Source organism: Sphaerodactylus townsendi, linkage group LG06 (assembly GCF_021028975.2).
Source record: "Sphaerodactylus townsendi isolate TG3544 linkage group LG06, MPM_Stown_v2.3, whole genome shotgun sequence".
In the NCBI taxonomy this organism is placed as follows: Eukaryota; Metazoa; Chordata; class Lepidosauria; order Squamata; family Sphaerodactylidae; genus Sphaerodactylus; species Sphaerodactylus townsendi.
This window is the reverse complement of record NC_059430.1, coordinates 87,252,281-87,271,998: the sequence shown is the minus strand read 5'-3', so window position 1 is coordinate 87,271,998 and position 19,718 is coordinate 87,252,281. Positions and strand designations below refer to the sequence as shown.

General features: G+C 43.8%; 1 protein-coding gene across 2 annotated transcripts in view; it reads right to left on the bottom strand.

Moving 5' to 3' along the window:
* The window catches only part of RELN (reelin), a 370,687-nt gene that overhangs the window by 92,102 nt on the left and 258,867 nt on the right, over positions 1 to 19,718 (bottom strand). For both annotated transcript variants that reach the window (XM_048499920.1, XM_048499921.1), the window contains exons 28-31: positions 11,610 to 11,845; positions 7,907 to 8,064; positions 4,435 to 4,642; positions 779 to 855 (exon numbers count right to left, since the gene is read on the bottom strand). In XM_048499920.1, coding sequence (XP_048355877.1) covers positions 779 to 855; positions 4,435 to 4,642; positions 7,907 to 8,064; positions 11,610 to 11,845 — 679 coding nt within the window. The remainder of the gene's footprint in view (positions 1 to 778; positions 856 to 4,434; positions 4,643 to 7,906; positions 8,065 to 11,609; positions 11,846 to 19,718) is intronic.

The following is a 19,718-nucleotide window of genomic DNA, read 5'->3' as shown; positions in this document are numbered from 1 at the left end:
CAAAGTGAAATAAAGTAATTTTATCATGCCTCTTCAGCAACCTGGAATAAAAAACCTATGTTCAGTTGTGGATGCTGAGGATCCTAGTTTGGCCAGGATGGGAAATGAATCACAGAAGCTTTGATCTCTGTGGTGAAAATAACACATAGGCCCACTTTAAGCCATTTTATATGAGATAATGATACATCCTTTAGTTTCTCAAAACATATTATTAGTTTCAGCTACAAAAGAGCCCCGTATTAATAAAAAAAAACCCTGCCATCTGTATTGGGCTGTCCAAAGCAGAAAGCAGCCTGAAAACAGTGAAAATTTAAATAGACTTGATTCAGCAGCAGAGGCTACCATGGCCATGAAGTAGCGCCACCATCCTAAGTGTTTTATCAAGCACACCCCTTTATGTTCTCTAGTATACATTGATTCCTATGAAGAAAAGTAAAGTGCTGCACTTGGGGGTCAAGGTTGTAGTGACCTCCTTATAATTGGGTGCACTGCTCTCATAGGCCAGAGCCCCGTGGAGACAGGGGGACTGCAATATGCATATGTGCAAAAAGAACCCTTCCGGTATATAAGCCATCCACCCACAGGACTTGACATAATGACAGACATTCATTATGACAAGTCATGTATAAGTGAGTGGCTTAAAATATGAGGCAGGAAAATTTGAGTTTTACAAGCATAACTGTTGTGTTTGTCATCAGCAATGAGACAGAGTTTCAGCAGGATGATTTTAATTGTGCAAAACAGGTCAACAGAGAGCACAAGCTTCAAGTACATTTACCTTCATTCCTGGCTCTTGGTTTGTTGCAGCCTGTGCCAATGGACTTGCTTCCAATTTGTACATAAAACTGAACTAGTCTGTTAAGAAAAAGATTTAAAAATTATCTTAAGAGAATAAGAAAATGTAAAAGTAGCTATAAGACGACAAGACATTATCAACTTATTGTTCCTTCAATCTGTAAGATTTATACATTCTATTATAGAGATGCCTACTTAAAACTGTGGCAAAGCATGAACAAATACAAAGTGGTTTGGAGAGTAATCTGGGATTCCACAGAGATTTCACTATTGCTGAACCATGTTCTTAAGTAGGGCTGCCAACCTCAAGGTGTGGCCTGGAGTTCTCATGAAATTACAACCAACTTCTAGACTACAAAAATCAGTTTCCCTGGGAAAAATGGCAGTTTCAGAGAGCAAACACGGTGGTACATCAGATTCTAGCTGGACCCCCCCCCCCCCAATTCCCCCCTCCAAAGGCACCACCCCTAACTCTCCAGGGGGATTTTTGACTTTCTCCTGATTTTCTTGCAGTCAATCCACAAATACTGGAATCAGTTTGGGCATGGTTCTTCCAGACATCTGCATTCCCAATGCATGTTCACAACTGTGGAGCCATTTTTTTTTTTGCACATACCCTTGAATAATCAGGATTTTCATGGGACAGTGCTGTTGTCATTGGTGGCATCATCAGTGACATCATAGCATACACTTTTATGTTCTGCACATGGTTATATGATATAGCATCATAATGATAGATTTAGCAGATTCTCTGAAATTTTCATTAAAATATGAAGTCTCTAGGCCCTTCCCTAGAAGAGATAACCCTTTTTCCTTATATCTTCACGAAAACTGGGAACTCAGAGAACTTGAGAGGTGATGTACTTTGTGTCTCAAATACATTTTGAGACATATTTTATTCTTAAATCAGAATTTGCTTTTCAAACACAACAAATGTTTACTAGAAAATGTTAATTTATATTCAGCTTTAACAACAATAGTATTTGTTTAAAAAGAGATACCTGTATTAAATGGATAAAATCAAATATAAATATGGAAGCTTATTATCAATGAAGATACCAGCCTGGCAGAACCTTTGCAACTGAAGTAGTATAAAGTTCAATTTTTTAAGTTCATGATGATTCCCACAGGAATCTATTTGGATATGTAACTACTAATAATGCATAATAGGTCCACAGAAGTCCTCTGAAACATAACTGTCACATTAAACTGAATGGTGGTTGCTTGCAGCCTTAAATTTATGTTGTAAAATCTTCCCTTTGAAAAAAGCAAAGCAAAGAAATCAGGAACAAAAGTATCAATTTGGTTGTTTTTTTTAAAGAGGCCTAAACTGTCTGTGATGATCTGGGCCTTCAAAATTAACAATGATTATGCTGTAGCCATTAGAGGCTGAGGCTGTAACAAAAATGAAAACAGAAGCAGGCACAGTTAACAATCCAAATGTCATTTGGAAAAAAAAAACCTTTTTGCAATGTTTATCTCACCTTTGTAGATGCCAGGTAGGACCCAGATGTGGCTATGGTGAGTGAGCAGATAGCAGACAAAACCATAAAGGACAAGCACGAACAGTGGAATAAAATGACAACTGGGTAGCCTACTGGCAGCATACAAGATGAAAATATTCTGGGCATTTCAAAAAGGGAATGACTGATGGGAATGATTCGGGGCTTGTAGTGAGATCCAAGATCAACGTAACGCCACATGTGTCGCAGCCATTTGTGTGGAATGAAATTCACAATTTGCTGAGGTAATGCAACAGTTATTGTCTCAAAAAGCCATTAAAATCTACTGCTCCTGCCAGTTGTCATTTATGAAGCTCATTATAATCGGGGACCCATGAAGAGTTGCCAGTGCTGGACTAAGAAATTCCTGGAGATTTAGGGGTGGCATCTGTGGAGTGCTGGGTTTGAGAAGAGAGCTCAGCAGAGATGTGCTGTCATTGAACCTATCTTCCCTAGCAACCATTTGTTGGAATAAGTGACTTCTGGATGCCTGGACAATGGGGGCACTATATATCTTTGAGCTGTTTTATTGTTTGCTCTCCATGTCAAGGCTCTGCCCACCAACTCCTCCTCCTTCACCCTGCAGCCATTTTCTTTCTCCTCCTCCTTTGTACTGAGCACATGTAATGGCTACCTGCTCCTGCTGGGGTTTCCCGCAGAAGCATATCACGCTCGCACATATGTGGTGGCGTGTTAGAATGCCCACTTGTTATAGGGAAGTTATCTCTTTAGACTAGGGTTTCTGTCTGTCTACTTTTCACCTGGAACAATGCTTGTGATCCGAAGTTACTTGAAATAAATGTAAGTTTTCTTTTTTGCATATATTTGTTTGGAAGAGCTCCTTCTACTGCACTCATACACAGGGCTGGGCTGATCCATATTCAACCAAATTCGAGCATCATTTTCTCCAGGGAAACTGATCTTTGTAGCCTGGAGATCTCAATGCTTTACCCGAAGATTGGCAATCCTAGTGCCTGGCCTACCTAGTTATCATCTTGAAATCTCATTTTACTTTTATTCCTGACAGGCTCTCAGTAATCAACTGTTTAATTTCATAAGAACATAAGAACATAAGAACAAGCCAGCTGGATCAGACCAAAGTCCATCTAGTCCAGCTCTCTGCTACTCGCAGTGGCCCACCAGGTGCCTTTGGGAGCTCACATGTAGGATGTGAACGCAATGGCCTTCTGCGGCTGTTGCTCCCGATCACCTGGTCTGTTAAGGCATTTGCAATCTCAGATCAAAGAGGATCAAGATTGGTAGCCATAAATCGACTTCTCCTCCATAAATCTGTCCAAGCCCCTTTTAAAGCTATCCAGGTTAGTGGCCATCACCACCTCCTGTGGCAGCATATTCCAAAGCACCAATCACACGTTGCGTGACAGAAGTGTTTCCTTTTATTAGTCCTAATTCTTCCCCAGCATTTTCTAAATGAATGCCCCTGGTTTTCCTAGTATTGTGAAAAAGAGAGAAAATTTCTCTGCTGTCAACATTTTTCTACCCCATGCATAATTTTGTAGACTTCAATCATATCCCCCCTCAGCCGCCTCCTCTCCAAACTAAAGAGTCCCAAACGCTGCAGCCTCTCCTCATAGGGAAGGTGCTCCAGTCCCTCAATCATCCTTGTTGCCCTTCTCTGCACTTTTTCTATCTCCTCAATATCTCAATATCTCCTCAATACCTCAATTTCTAACTGACTCCAAAACAATCGCCCCCAATATCATGATGTCCTTTCTAGTTTTTCACTGAAAGTGATGTTGCATGCTTGTGTGATGGTGGTGCATCTGTTCCCAGCCCCCAAATCCTCCTAGTGCTGCTAGTGACCTGGCACCCCTTGCCCGACCTTCTTGGACAGGCTGTTCCACAGAGTGAGAGCCACCACAGAGAATACGCAGGTACAAGCAGCGGTTGTTCTTATCCACTTGTGTTGGCTAACAGAAAACAATAGATACATTTAGAAAATCAAAATTCAGTTTACATATTTCTCTATATAAACCACACATACACACATATTAAATAGATTATAGAGTTATTGTCTCTCATTCTTTTTGCATAAGTTTCTAAACCTATGTCCCAGCTAACGGCTACATAAAAGTGGTACAGTATATAGTTAAAGGACGCAAAATACATAATTGACCTGATGCTTGTAGTGTCCAGAGCTACAGTTCTTGCTTCCCTTTTGCCAGGTCCATTGAAGTAAAGAGATTTTCCATCACTGAGTATCCCGCAGCCATTTCCGACCTGACCTCCAGTTATCTTGTACCAGTAAGGGCTCAGTTTCCTCTCAAACCTATCGAACATCTCACTGTGGTTAGGTATATTAGACACACAGGTCCCATGTGAGGCTTCAGAAAGAGGAAGAAGAAATGTATAGGAGATGCTTTGCTGAAACACTTACAGACAATAAACTGTGTGATGAGCAAGATCATTTGATTCATACATATTTGCTTCTTCAAAGAAAGCCTGGGGTGACCAGATTCTAGCTATATTTACTATCTTATATTCTAATAGCGAAGTCCGATAAATCTTTGGATAATTAAATCTTGTGACTGGAGATGTGAATGGCCAAGAAGGATATTTCTACAAACCTAAAGAGGACTGCAGGTCTGCAGCAAAATCTTAATTCTTAAAAAAAATTGAGGAGTTTAAAAAATCCGAAATTATAATAAAAGGAGCACCTGTAGCCTTAAGTAATGGAGTCCCTCAGTGGTTGTTGCTAGGCAACCACAGATTCCAGGTCTCAGTTTCTGTAAAAGGCAGGGGGCTGGTTGTTGAATGGGGAAGGAGATAGGGTGCCGACTCCAGGTTGGGAAATTCCTGGAGATTTGAGGGGTGGAACCTGAGGAGGGTGGGGTTTGATGAGGGGAGATAGTAGAGAATAATGCTATAGATTCCACCCTCCAAAGCAGCCATTTCCTCCAAAAGGGCTTAATGTTGCCAACCTCAAGGCGACAGCTGGAGATCATCCAGAATTACAAATGATCTTCAGATGACAGAGATCAGTTCACCTGGAAAAAACGCCTGCTTTGGAGCATGGACTTTAATAGTATTTGTACCCAACTAAGGTCAGCAAATACAGCAATCCTCAGACATACTCATAGGACAGCAGTAGAGTTTAATAGAGGGAGAAGCCTGGAGACACAAAGTTTCTGAAAATGGACAGAGAACAAGAACTACAAGAGAGCAACAACCAGCTCATGATAAAACACCAGGCTTAATAAACATCTGGTGAGCTATGCAGAGGTGTAGCTGGGCAAAGCTGCGCCTGGGACAGCCTCCGTGTTTTCCGCAACCCCATGGCCCCCGTGCCACCCCCCCCGCACCACCACTTACCTTATCCTTCCTGTATGATGGTGCATGGGGTGAGAAAACGCGGAGGCCGCCATCCATTTCCCCCCTCTGCCCCATGGACAGCATGCTCTGGTGGGGTAGAAAGGGTTCCCTGCTCGGCGCCACCGGCAGCACCAAGGGGGGCGCCACTTTCATTCCCCTCTCTGCCCTATGGAGGAGGAGGCCGCCTCCTCTGTGGGGGAGAGGGGGTTCCCTGCTCAGCACCCCTGGCTCCCATGGTGTGAGAGCCGGCGACACCAAGCAGGGCGCTGCTGCCATTCCCCCTCTGCCCTACGGAGGAGGCGGCCACCTCCTCCTTGGGGGAGAGGGGGTTCCCTGCTCAACACAGCTGGCTCCCATGGAGTGAGAACCGGCGGCACCAAGCAGGGTGCCCCCGCCAGTTTCCCTCTGCCCTATGGAGGAGGCAGCTGCCTCCTCCGTGGGGTGGGGGGTTCCCTGCTTGGCGCCACCTGCTCTCGTCAAGCAGGGCGCTGCTTCCATTGTCCCCTCTGCTCTATGGAGCCTGCTGCCTGGGGCAGAGGGGTTTCCCTGCCAGTGCAAGGGGGGTGTTTTTGTGCCCGCCACATGATCTGGCAGGGGCGCGCCCGGGACAAGCCGCCCCGGATGTCTCCGTTGGCTCTTCGCCACTGGTGCTAGGGGAACAATCCTACTTAAAGGAACATACATCAAAAGGCCCACATATGGGGCTGGAGTCCATGAATCTATTCCACTAGTAGAAATACTTCACTTTAGCTAATTCATTCTGCTTGAAAAAAAGTGCCTTTACTAGCAGAATGTATTGAGGGATCCCACACACTTTGGCCGTTTCCGCACGGCCACGCTGCTTGGGTGCGTCGGCATAAACGATGCTGACGCACCCCTTGGGACCGTTTGTACAGATGGTCCCGGTAGGGGTGCGAAAGACGGCGCAGCCTACGCAGAGGCTGCACCATCCCCCGAATGCCTTACCATCCCCTCCGGCCTTCCGGCGCGTCGCACAGGCTAGGGGACACCCCCCCTGCCCTGCACGACAGCTCTGGAGTCGCAGGGCAGTGGGGGTGTGTCCCCTGGCCTGTGCAATGCTCTGGAAGGCTGGAGGGGATGGTAAGGCATTCGGGAAAGGGGGGGGGAATGGCACCTTCTAGCTGCTGCTGTTCGCATGGCAGCGGTTGGAAGACGCTGCTTCTGAACAACTTCGCTCAGGAAGTGAGGTTTGAAAGCAGCGTCTTCTCGTCACTGGCGGGGGGGGGGGAGTGAGGGCAGCGCTGCACCTCCCATGCGAACAGCTCCCTAGGGACGGCGTTTTTGCCGTCCCTAGGACGCTGTTTATGGCCCGTGCGGAAAGGGCCTATGTCAGTGGTGGCAAACCTATGGAACGGGGCCAGAGGTGGCACTCAGAGCCCTCTCTGTTAGCACGTGCAAGCAGTGTCCCCCCCACATCTAGGTTGGCCTGGGGTGCTGGGCTCAATTATTAGCATTAAACCTTAGTTTTGGGGAAGCAGTGTAGGTAACCCTGATAAGCGCTGTTAAACCCCACTGATTTTCATGCAAAGAACTAAAGCACGATCCTTTACCTGGCAATGGGGCTTGCTTCTGAGTAAACCCTCCTAGAGTCAAGATTCACCCCTTGGAAGAGTTGTATAGCTGCTTCAAAGCAGAGCCACCGACTACCACGAAGCTTACTCCTGAGTAATGCACGCCTCGGAGCCAACCGTGTTTTTCTAAACTAAAACCTCAGTATTCAGGTTAAATTGCTGTGTTGCCGATTTACAATAAATAGGTGGGTTTTGGGTTGCAATTTGGGCACTCGGTCTCGAAAAGGTTTGCCATCACTGGCCTATGTTAAGTAACTGCATAAACTCTAGTTTGATCCCCCACAAACACCCCTTTTTGAGATTGTATTTTTGTTTCAAGGGGAAAAAATGAAGGAGCACTGCAATCCAGATGTGAACAGAATTTTCAGAATACATATACCCCAGACCAGCAAGTTTTTGCACATATAGGTAAATGAGAATGAGGAAACTTATGTAGTGCTTAGCTGTTCAGTCCAGGCACACATAATTGGATCAGAAAAATTGTAATGATCAGGAAAACGAGGGAAGAGATTAATATATCACTCTTGTTTTCCCTCTTTGCAAGACTGCCAATTTTGTGCATATCATAATGGGACCTCTGCTTTGAAAATACTAAAATGAATGAAAGAATGAAATGTTAGATAACAATATCCAGAGCAATTAAAAAAACATTTTTATCTGAATAGAGTAACAGTTCTATCTTACCTGTGTAGCCCAAATCACAGAAGCAGACTCCAGAGATACAGTCCCCATGACCACTGCAATAGTTGGGACATGGCTCTGAGACGTATACACCATCTAATCCAAAAGGGGGCACGCTCTTCTGTGAACTGCTTTCTTGGATCCAGCGGAATCTAGTCTTGCTGTATAATAGGAAAAATCAAAGCAGAATATGGTTACTGAATGCCTATTGGTACGATTTCTTTTGTTCTCAAACTATTCCAGACACCAAATGTTCAAACTGTCACTACAAGAACAGTCTCCAAAAATAGATCCCAGGACTTTTTGGTTGCATGTGTTACTGCTTTTGTTAAAAGCCCCTTTGTTTTGACACCATGTGTCAGGCACTGCATGTAAAACATATGCATGAAGTATATTTAATTTTTAGAGAAAATATAACGGGCTCTAGAAAACTGTTGTTTGCAAAGCTGGATCCTGGCTTTGTAAAAGAGGAGGAAGGCAGCAGGGTGCCTGTGAAGATGAGGAGAATTTTCCCCATCTCCATTGGCACCCCCCCCCCCCCGGCTTTGGAAAGCTGAATCTAGGCTTTGCAAAGGGATGCAAAGTCAGCCGGGTGCATGTGAAGATGGGGAGAGTTTTCATAGGCACCCCTCCCCCGATTTGCTGAATCCCAGCTTTGCAAATGGGGGGAGACAGCAGGATGCCTGCGAAGATGGGGAGAATTCTCCCACTTTTTCTCTTCTTTCTCTCACTCTTTGTTCTTCTCTTATTCTTCTCTTTCTGCCCTGCTACCTCAGCTTTCTTTCTTTTCATTTTTCCTTACTCCCCTAACTCTGTTTCTGCCCCACAGCCAACACTCTCTGTCTGCCCCACTATCTCAGCTCTCTTTTTAACTTTCTTCTCTGCTACTCCAGCTCTCTTTCTGACCCCTTCTCCAGTTCTCTTTTTCTCTCTCTACCCCAACTCTCTTGTATCTATCTTTTATGCTCATTCCTCAAATAGAGATTTTGGGTAACTGTTGCTTTAAAGAAATTTTGAAAACAGAAGCCATGCACAAAACAGTGTTTGAGACCTCCAGAATGCTTTGTCAAGCTGTATGTTTAAAACACTCATGCAGAATAAATGAGTTGGATCCATCCCAAATTTTCTGTTAACAGAAGGAAGAAGGAATAGGGCAATTTCCACCAATTCCCTTTTCCTGCTAGATACCCCCATTTGCCATTCATGATGAGCAAATTCAAATTCAAAGACCTTTATTAGGCATCAAGAGAAAGTACAGATAAAGCTGTGCAGTAATATGGTCCTGAGTTTGACAGGGTTAAACAACTGCTCATAGTTCGTACAGTACAAACTTCAGGAAAATAAGTAAATAAAAAGAGAGCCAGAAACTTATTTTACTAATATCGAACAATGTGAACTTGGCCAAATTATTTTCAACTGCCTGGGATCCTCTCATTGTTCAAGAGGCGGTTCAATTTGGAATATGGAGGGCACAAGTAAGTCGGTGTTGAAAAGAACAAGCTAGGTCTGAGATCTATGAATTTCGGGCAGACTAATAGAACATGCTCCAAAGATTCCTCAGAGGTTGAGCAATATGGACATGTACGCTTTTTCTGTGTATGTGCCATGAATCTCTCCGGGGAGAAGGTGAGAGGGAATGTGTTTCTTCTTGCTCTGGTGAATAACCACCTAGACTTAGGGTCGAGCAAGATATTTAGGTAAGCAGCTGTCCTGCAGTTCCCAGGCCTGTCATGATGAGCAGTGGGCTGAAGTAAGAGGGGAGGAAGGGGCAAGAACATTCTATTACTATGACAATATTGCTTTCTGTGAGCAGAAACTCCAGTAGCCATTAAGTAGAGCCGCACCTTTGAAATTCTGAGAAGAAGGTGAAGACAATGCCAGCCTCAAAGTGCAAAAATAAAAACCAGAAAGTAATTAAGCCCTAACAACAAGTGGAACACTAATGTTCTTTAAAAGGGCAAGAACAGAGGAAAGACATGGCTCTCCTTATATTAGCAACTAGCGGGCCTGGCCACGCATTGCTGTGGCAATTGTCCTTCTCATCACAGTCCGCAACCCACACAGATGTCCATGCAGGTCCAATGATCCCCCGCATAGCCTTTTGGGGTGGTCAAATGGAATCCTTCTTTCCCTTTTCAATTCACATTGTTATATGGTGGTGTCTTGTTTTTTTAGTATAAGGTAACCCTTTCCATTCCACAACGGAACTGTCCAGAGTCCCGCTGTCCGCGTGAGAGGAGCTGGATTGACCACAGCACAGTCCCACTGGCTTAGGTAAGGGCAGAACTGGGGCAAAGGAGGCTATCCCAGTCAGGCAGCAGAGGCAGGGTGGTGAGAAGCTCCAGATCGAGGCCAGCTCCCCTGGGTTCTTAAAGGGCCATGTGCAAAAGAAGCGGAGCCAGTAGTGTTGGTTCGCCCCCACCCCGTAGATTTTCTTAGAAGAAAAAGGCAAACTCCAGCTCGCTTTTAGTAAAAGAGAGCAGTGGCGAATATGGGTGAGGAAGTGGGTAAGTGGTGGTTGGATGTGAGGGAGGGCAGAGTGAGGTATGTGAGGATGAGCTGGATGTGTATTGTGTGGTAATAGTGGGTGAGGCACAGAGAGTGAAAGTTACCTGCGTGGGGGGGAACCCCACCTGACGTCTCACACGGCAAAGTGTGTATGTGTTTCACTTCCACTCGTATTACCTAACAGTATTACCTATTTACTGTTTTCACTGCTCATCTCTGCCCATCTGCACGAACATTCTAAGCCCTCAGGCCACAGACAGACAGGCTGAATGAACATTCTAAGGGTGACAGTTAGAGGCAGCTTCATGGCCTGGTGCGCCAGGAAAAAGACATTTTATCTGGCTCAGGTATGGACTTTCAGTGATTTGAAGGTCCGATTACCTGCCCAGAACAGGGAGGAACGTCCTGTGAAAATTTGGGGGCAATCCGTCCAGCCGTTTCAGCGTTAGGGCGTGATTAACGAAGTCACTGTAAGCTTTTTATATATATAGATGCTGGAGATTAATTTTAGTTGATGCACAAGGAGAAGTTAATGGAAGCCCAACTGGGTAATATTATCTCATTGAAAAGTAGAGCAGATACAATGGAAATGTGGTAAAAGAAAGAAAGCAAGAATGCCTCTTTTAAAGGCATTTGTTGTTGTTAGCCCTTTTTATTTTTGCTTGTGGCTGGGAACATGGTTTGATTGTTCTGCCCCAGAGCCTGCACGCTCTAGTTAGGAAGAAGAGTCTTCTGAACACTCATCATCATCATCCAATGACACGGCACATTACACAGTAGCTCAAATGCCCTTCTGTTTCTTCTTCACCCAGGAGCACCTGTTTATGAAATTAATCCTATTGAGAAGGCTTATTTTGTTCCAGGGACTTATCGCTCTCTTGCCAGCCTTTCTGACCAAACTGATAAGCCTAAATAAAAAAGGGAATACAAAAAAATTCTTTGTCCCAACGAGCTTTACGACAGCTTGCTTGTTTACGAAGTACTACAAGTTAAATGTCTAAAAGATCATTGTAAAAGTAAAACACTCTGCTATGTTTTCTTACAATAGTATGCAGAATCCTGCTTTTCTTGGCTTTTTTCAGCACTTAGCATAGCTCATAGCCTGAAAAACAATGAAGCTGGCAAAATATTAAATGCTACAGAAAAAATGATAAAATAAATCAAACTGCTGTGTTCAGTAAATACATCAAAACCATACCTGTTGGCAAGAGATCTGGGAATGACAATGGTAATTCTTGTCCACTCTTCGAAGTCTCCTGTGTAATACACAGTGGGCTCAGTCAGTTCTCGGGAGCTTCCTTCACATCCTTTCACCCCAGGAGACACTGGGTAACAACCTTCCTTCACTAATGACCAGAACAGGCCAGCATCATGGGAGTACTGGAGGAGAACAGGAGCTGCACTACTGAACTGGTCGGTGCAACCTATAATCAGCTGTGAAAGAAATAGAAGCATCAAAAATAAATAGGGGGTGAGAAAAGGAGAAAGGTGTAAATGTTAGGATGTAGCAATCTATATTTTTAAAATAACCATCACAAAGTTACAGCCTTACATTGGTGAGTCTGCATTCCTGCCTCTTGGCATATCTGTGGGGAAAAATGCACTGTTATTTTACCGGATGGCTATGACCCACTATTGGCAGGTATTGATCTGCTAGGATCAATGGGAAAGTTTCCTTAGATAGAAGGGATTTCCATCCATGGAGCATGACTTCCCCACCTCCCCTCTGTGACTGTGGTCCAGAATCCCCCTGAAATGCTGCACTTCAGGGTCAGGGAACCATCAAGAATATTATGAAGGGAGAGTTGGAGGAACTCTGTAATGGATTCAAACCACGATGTGACTCATGTCCAGTGGAATGAAATTGTGGGGCAGGAGGAAGAAAATACACCAAAATGGGTGGGGGGAAATGTCTTATCCTTCAGCATTTATGGGCCTTTCCCCACTTTCGTCCTTCCCCTCTATGCCCTGCACTGCTCTCAGCGCGCAGCATCCCAGGCGCGCGCCCGGCCGTCCCCATCGCACCTTCCGCAGCTCTCTTGCGCTGGGAACCATCAAAAGGCGCCAGTTGAGAGAGAGCACCTACAGGATGCTGGGCGCTGAGCTGGTGCGACAGCAGCAGCCATCAGTGAGCCGCGCTTGTCGCCGCCCCTCTCAGTGGGGAGTGCCAAGGGACCCCGCACTACTCTCTTCGAGTAGCGCGGGGCTTAAGGGAAGTGGGGAAAGGCCCTATATTTAATAGTACTGTGTTGGGGGTGTCTGTGTCCCTTTTCCACATATTTTTGCTCCCTCTAGTGGTTGCTTTGATATTTCATTCCTGCATTTCCGGCTTATTTAAGAGCACTGAATTTTGCTAGAGGGAGCAAAACGTGCAGAAAAGAGCGGGGGGGGGGGGGATACAACACAGGTACACGATTGAGGCAATAGCTTGTGTGGAAATGCCCTTACTCTGGTGTAAACAAAATCAGAGGGCAACATGAAATCTAGAATAAAAATAATACAGAAATAAAAGAAAAAACCTTTAAATCACTACTATGTTATATATGTAAATCCCTCCTCAATTGTGACGTGAATTCAGTAATACCCAAGAAGATAATGGCCAATGCTTAATTTTATCCTAGATTATCACTGCCCTTATGTTTCCATGGAGAGAGATCATTTAGATTGTATAGTACTCTAGAGCATTAAAAAACGGGAAATTCGGCTTCCACAGTGCCATCGCACCCACAAAAGATCCAGGCGTACTTAGGAATTTGCTTTCCAGAATCTATACTTTCAGCCTGCATTTGATTATTTATGAGAGCAACAGATTCAGAATAAAGCCTGAAGGTCATAATGCTTTAAGTAAAGTTTAATAAGAGATTACCTGACTGAAAGAGGAACAATATACACAGGTCAAGCTTAAGCTACTTAAGGCAATATAGGCAACCTGGTTAAACTGTCTTTGGAGAAGAAGAGAATGAGTAGCGGTGAATACAGGAAATAATAGAAAGGCTTGGCCAAGGCAAAACAAACCGCAAACTCAAGGCAGGACCTGGAGATAAGTTGTGAACTATATAGCTATATTAAACACAATATACAGTACAAAGGTATAGATCAGATAATACACTGCAACTCACTTACTAGGATGTAAGTCACAGTGAGCTCAATAGAGCTTAATTCTGAGTGAACATCTTTAGGATTATAGCACTTTGTTCAGTGAGAACTAACATTATTGGAAGATTAAACTGGAGTGAATGATCTCTTAAAGACTAACAACATTTATTCCAGCATAACTTTTCCAAGCTTTTGCAAGTCTCCTGTAGTACAATTTCTAATGGAGCTAATATTAGACGGGAACCCTCTGACTAACCAAGGGCTGCATTTGCAGCCACGAGACTGAGGGGGGATGGAAGGATGCCTCTTCCAGATTCACAGTGAACCTACGAGCTGAACAGCACAGGCAGCTGATTCAGTGGCCTCAGCAAAATGACCTGCAGTCCTAGCCCAATGGCCTGTAACCTTAGCCACATGGCCTGGGACCTCTTAGGAACTAGTATGGTGCTGTCCAGATCCCACCTCACCCCCCACTGTAAGGAAGGGGTGTGCTTCAGAGCAGGTGTGCTTTAGAGCACCTCACAAGCATTGGTGTACCTCACTGAGCACATCAGGAGTTCAGGTGGGAGTCCGAATAAGCAAAAATTTGTAAAAGAACCTCTTCTAAATGTCGGAAATGTTCCCAGGCAATTGGTTCATTTTACCATTTAGGTGTGGTCGTATAGAAAGATACATAAATTTTGGAAACAGATTGCAGAAGAAATGAAGACAATTCTAAAACATAAAAAAGCTTTAAAACCAGAATTATTTCTGTTGAATATGATAGAGAGTAAGTATAGGAACCATAAAGTACTTATGATACATATGGTTACAGCAGTAAAAATGGTGATTGCTCAGAATTGGAAAGGGACCAAACCACCAATGAAAGAAGAATGGATGGAGAAATTGATACAGTTAGCTGGAATGGAGAAATTAATAAACAGAACAAAAGGAGAAGACATGGGTATTTTGACACCTGGAAATCATTTATCAATTCAATTCAATAAGCCTTTATTGGCATATACATGATAGTTCCATTTAAAATATAGTTCCAGTTAAAAATACAGTTCCAGTTAAAAAGTGAATAGTAAAAAACTTCGCGTTTGTCATACATTCAGTTTACAAACTTCTGACAAAAACTTTGCCACTATAAGGCAACAATGAAAATCCTGACAATTTAAAAGCATAACTACTTTATCTGATTCAGTATAATCAATCATAGGGTCTATAGCTTGGGATAGCAGGCTGGATTGGAGTTCTTGGTATAATACGCAGTTCAGGAGAATGTGTGGGATGGAATCCAGCTGTCCTATGCTACAGGTACAGAACCTCTTATCGCTTGGAAGACCTTTAAGTCTTCCTCTATGTAGCGGAGATGGCATGATGTTAAATCTAGCCAGCATATAGGCTCTCCTGTGAATGGGATTTGTGAGCACTGTGATATAATAGGCTGGGTATCCCTGCGTGAAAGGAATTGACATGAAATCATTCATCACCTATCTGATGAAATGTTAAAAAAAATTATTAACCACGGGCTTTATACATTAGACAGCAGTGTGTAGAATAACCCTGTTTTTGTGAAGAAGTGGGAAGTCTTTGTTTTTAGTGCAGATCATTTGTAAATTATGTAAAGTGTTGATATTGTATTTTAAATTGTATATTAAATTGTATATTAATAAAGATATTGATTTACTCCACCCCACCCACAAAGGAGCTCAGGTGGGAGTAATCCCAGGGCTCAGGTGACACATGCCTGGGCTTTGCTTGCATGCCCATCTGCCTTCAGGCCCTTCACCTTCTGCTGCACCCTTACCCTAATCAAGCCATGGCCCTTTTCCTCCAGGATGAGTTCACTCTAGGCTTTTAAATCCCATTTGTAGGCCCCAGGGTTCCTACAGTCACAGGCAAGTTGAAATCTACCTGCAAGATGCTGGACATCATTTTGGTTAAAGCTGGCACACACACTGCTGCGATTTTGGTGTCATTTGGTTGAAAAACAGCCACTTCGACTCTCCCCCCCAAAGTCCTCCATAGGACATAAGGGCAGGATGCAGTGGCGTATCAACCAAGTGACATGGGGTACCCAATGTCCCCGGGCGCACACCATCTGGCCACGTGGGGGCGCAAAATTTGCCCCCCACGTGACCAGTGAGTCTTCCCCCAGCACTTCCAACAGTGCCCTCCGTTCGCACCGCTGGCGCTGCTGCCATGGCACCTCCAGTAGTGGCGGTTTCCCTCAGTTCCAAGCTGATCGGAGAGAAGAGAAATGGCACAGGGGATGCTGGAGCTCCAGCACCAGCCGTTTCCCTCTTTTCCGAACTGCTCTTTCCTCTGAGCAGCTCGGAAAGGAGCGATACTGGGCAGCCCCTCTTCCTCGCCTAAAAGCCGGGCTTGAGTTTCCCTCGTGCCAGGCTTCTAGGGTTGCGAGTAAGCAGGGCTCCACGTGGGGGGCGGGGGGCAGAAGGTTTTCTGTCCCTGGTACGCCTCTGGCAGGATGTACTAAAACAATTGACAAGAATGTCTACTGGAAAAAAATGGAATATACCTGAAGGCCTATTGACTATAATGGGGGCCAGGAATGTCAACTGAATTGCATAGTTCCATTGAAATACATTACAGAACACAAAAGTTGCAATGAAAATGCAAAATGTATTATAAGAACCCTGCCCTGGGCCTGGAATGACAGCTCCAGAGCGGAATTCCTAGCGCTGGAATCAGTGTTCCAATAAAAGGTATATTGAAAGGTAGGGTAGCATATAAATATTTTAATAAAGAATAAATGAATAAACTTTGCGGGCAGAGTGGTACAAACAGGATAGGAGCCAGCACCCTGTCTTGTACAATTAACAGACCTCTATTGGCTTGTATTCCACCATGGGATTAGCATTGCAATGAAGCTTGCAGCATGCCCCACTGCTTTGGAAAAGCAAGCCTTTTCAATTTATACATAGAATTAAGAAACTAAGTGGTAATGATTTTAGGACAGCATGAGGGAAAACCCACATAAATGCATGTAGTATGTCGCAGTTCTCAGCTTTGTACATTCATCACTGTAATGTCAAAACAGCATGAGATTAGTTTACAAATCCCCATCCTCCTTGCCAGCTTTCTTATTTATAGGATGGTGGAATTATAGTTGAAAAGCTGTCTATAAACATCCAATGTCTTTAATAATTCTGTTAGTAAATTATTCAGTGCCTGTATCCACCAATTATGTAAGGGCTGTGTATTTGCGGCTAGCTCATTAAAACTGTATTTCAGTCAACCCTTAGAATTCACAATGGGATTTCATAATAAACTCAATAAAATTTTGATTAGAATTCAGAAACATCAGCTTGTCAAAGTAAATATACTTTCTTTTGCATGTAAGGCGCAGTCCTTATAAGAATGCCAAAGCTGCCATTCTCCTGGGGCTCCATTCCTTGCTGTGAAACAGCAAGCCATGTAGGAGAGGCAAGTAAACAAGGTGAGTGATGCGTTAAGCTTTGCCCATCCCCTAATTTTCCTTAGTTTATATCTTCAACCACTCCACCTACCATGTTTGAATGAACCCTATCATTGTAGCTGAGAGGAAGTGATTCCAGGGCACAAAATCCAGGGGATCTGGGTTCTCATGGGGGCTCAGAGAGCCAAGCCAAATGCCCTTTGTGAGGAAAAAGGACACTACACTCTACCCACTCACCCTGAATAAAGTAAAACTTCATATAGAACAGCATTTAAGCATTTTGGAACAACCCAGCTACCTACAATCTTTGTCTCTCCAAAGCTTTGTGAAAAATAAGGTTGTCTCTGGAGATGGCCAGACATCTCAGTAAGTAAGATGCTAGTCCTGGGAGAAAGAAGTAAAAGCTGGAACAGGAGAGGGAAAGAACAATAACTTCAACAGTTTTAAAATGCTGATCTACAGCACAAGGAAAACAGCACAAGACAACACCTTTTTGTTTGTGTTATTACATGACAGCCTCAAAGATGTTTCTCAATTACTGCAACCCATTGTTAACTTTCAGCCTTCCACACATGGGTAAATCAGGCCAGCTTTTAGCTGTAGCTCCTTAAAACAAATGATTTATTTAAGAAATTAAAATGTTGTATGGGAAAACAAAACAAGATTTCTAAAAAGAGATCTTTTCGATTTGCCTGTGGAAGGCTAAGTGACAGACTTGAATGACGACAAGCTTGGAATGGGAGGGAATTCTACACAAAAGGTACCACTTTTGTGAAAAGCCAACACCTTGCTGCTACAGATGGTAATTAATAGGAGGCCAAGGCTCTCATGATGTCAGCTTTATAGAAGCCACTCCCAGACAAAGTTGAGACAGCCTCACCAAGATATGCTGGACCCAGGCAAATTTGGGTCTCAAAGGTACTTCAAGATGAGCTTGACAGGTTCACTAGACTAGTCTTGCCAACCACTGGCATCTTACACTCCCAGAAATTAGTAAACACTTTTGAAGGGCATCCCCACATGGGGATACAGTTAAACTTGGAGTTTATGGAAAGATAAACAACAGTCACCTGTTTGCCAAGACTGGCCACCAATGTTGGGTGTAACTGATCACACTTGTTTCTGGCCACCACTGCCATCTGGGCCCATGACCAAGCCAAGACTGAGGACATGCCTTACTCTAGAGGGAAGTCCCCTGTGCTACAGAGAGAAACACATCTTACCATGACACGCCTCTGAAGATGCCAGTCAAAGATGCAGGCAAAATGTTAGAAACTAAAACTACCAGAACACTGCCATACAGCCTGGAAAACCCACAACAGACAGTTCCATGACTATTCTCAGGAACCATGATTACTGATTAACATCACTTCTGCTTTATCTGGATTTAGTTTCACCTTAATAACTCTATTCCGACTAACCACAGCCTCTATTTTATTGAATAAATTACACTGACCCAGGCTTTCCTATCTGCACTGAGGGATCTTGACCAGATGGTGGTGGTGGTAATGATGAAGAAGAGTAGGAGTTGGATTTATACCCCAACTTTCTCAAGGTGGCTTACAAACTCATTCCCTTCCTCTCCCCACAACAGACAACTTGTGAGGTAAGTGGAGCTGAGAGAGTTCAGAGAAAACTGTAACTAGCCCAGCAGGCTTCATGTGTAAGAGCAGGGAAATGAATAAAGTTCACCAGATAAGAGTCCGCCACTTAGGTGGAGGAGTGGGAAATCACCCAGTTCTCCAGATTAGAGTCCAGCACTCTTAACCACAATACTGTGCCCGCTCTAGAGACTGTTTTTCAGTCAACCCATGCTGAGTTTTAGCAGAACTGCCACCGGTTCAAACCACCATGTTACTTCTAAATTACTCAAGAGAAGGATTTTGTATGAATTGGTATTTAGCACTAAGTCACAACCATATAGCATCTTTGACCCAGTACAAGATCTGATTCAGGCAGAGTTCTCTGTGTGCCTCTTGGCAATCACACAACCTTCTTTACTCATGCCAGTTGGGCTAGAAGTTAGCACAGGCTAGTTAAAAAACTTGGCTAAATTAGCACAAAGCAATAGCATGACTAGGCTTTGGCAGCCATGTAAAAAAGCCAGGTTTTAACTGAGTGTTTGCATGTGTCTATTTCACTCTTCATTTCAGAACATTGGCTATTTTAAAAGGAGCATATGAACATGTACATACTGTTTTACTGACAGAAACAATAGTCAAATCTTTTGTGGTAAAGAGTTTCTAAGTTGCACAACCACAACAACATATGTTAAAGAAATGAAACCAGTGGTCTAATCATCCAGATGCCATGTAGAGGATTTCAGCACTACAAACATCTTCTTGTGCCAATATAAGTAACTGTCCTTTGATGTATTCATTGGTGCTATACTCTTATCTATGGAAATGAATCTGCTTGATTAAACAGCAAGGTCTGGATCAGTGTCACTGAATACTCCCAAGATATAATTTCTATAGCAAAGAAGCAATGGATTGTGTTGGGACCCAGTAGCTACTTCCCAGAAATAAATATTCCATGGGTAGATGGTCATGATTACTACCAGTATGGAACACTGAGACTTTTTGAGAAGTGGGGACCTTGTTTATTTTTCATTATTTGCTTAATTTAAGCTCAGTTTCCTCCCCAATGAGGACCTAAAACAACTCTCTGTTCTCCTCATCTCCATTTTATCCTCACAATAACCCTGTGAGGTAGGGGAGACTGAGAGCATATGATTGCATCAAGGAAGCTTCCATGGCAGAGTAGGATCCTTGGCCTCCCAGATCC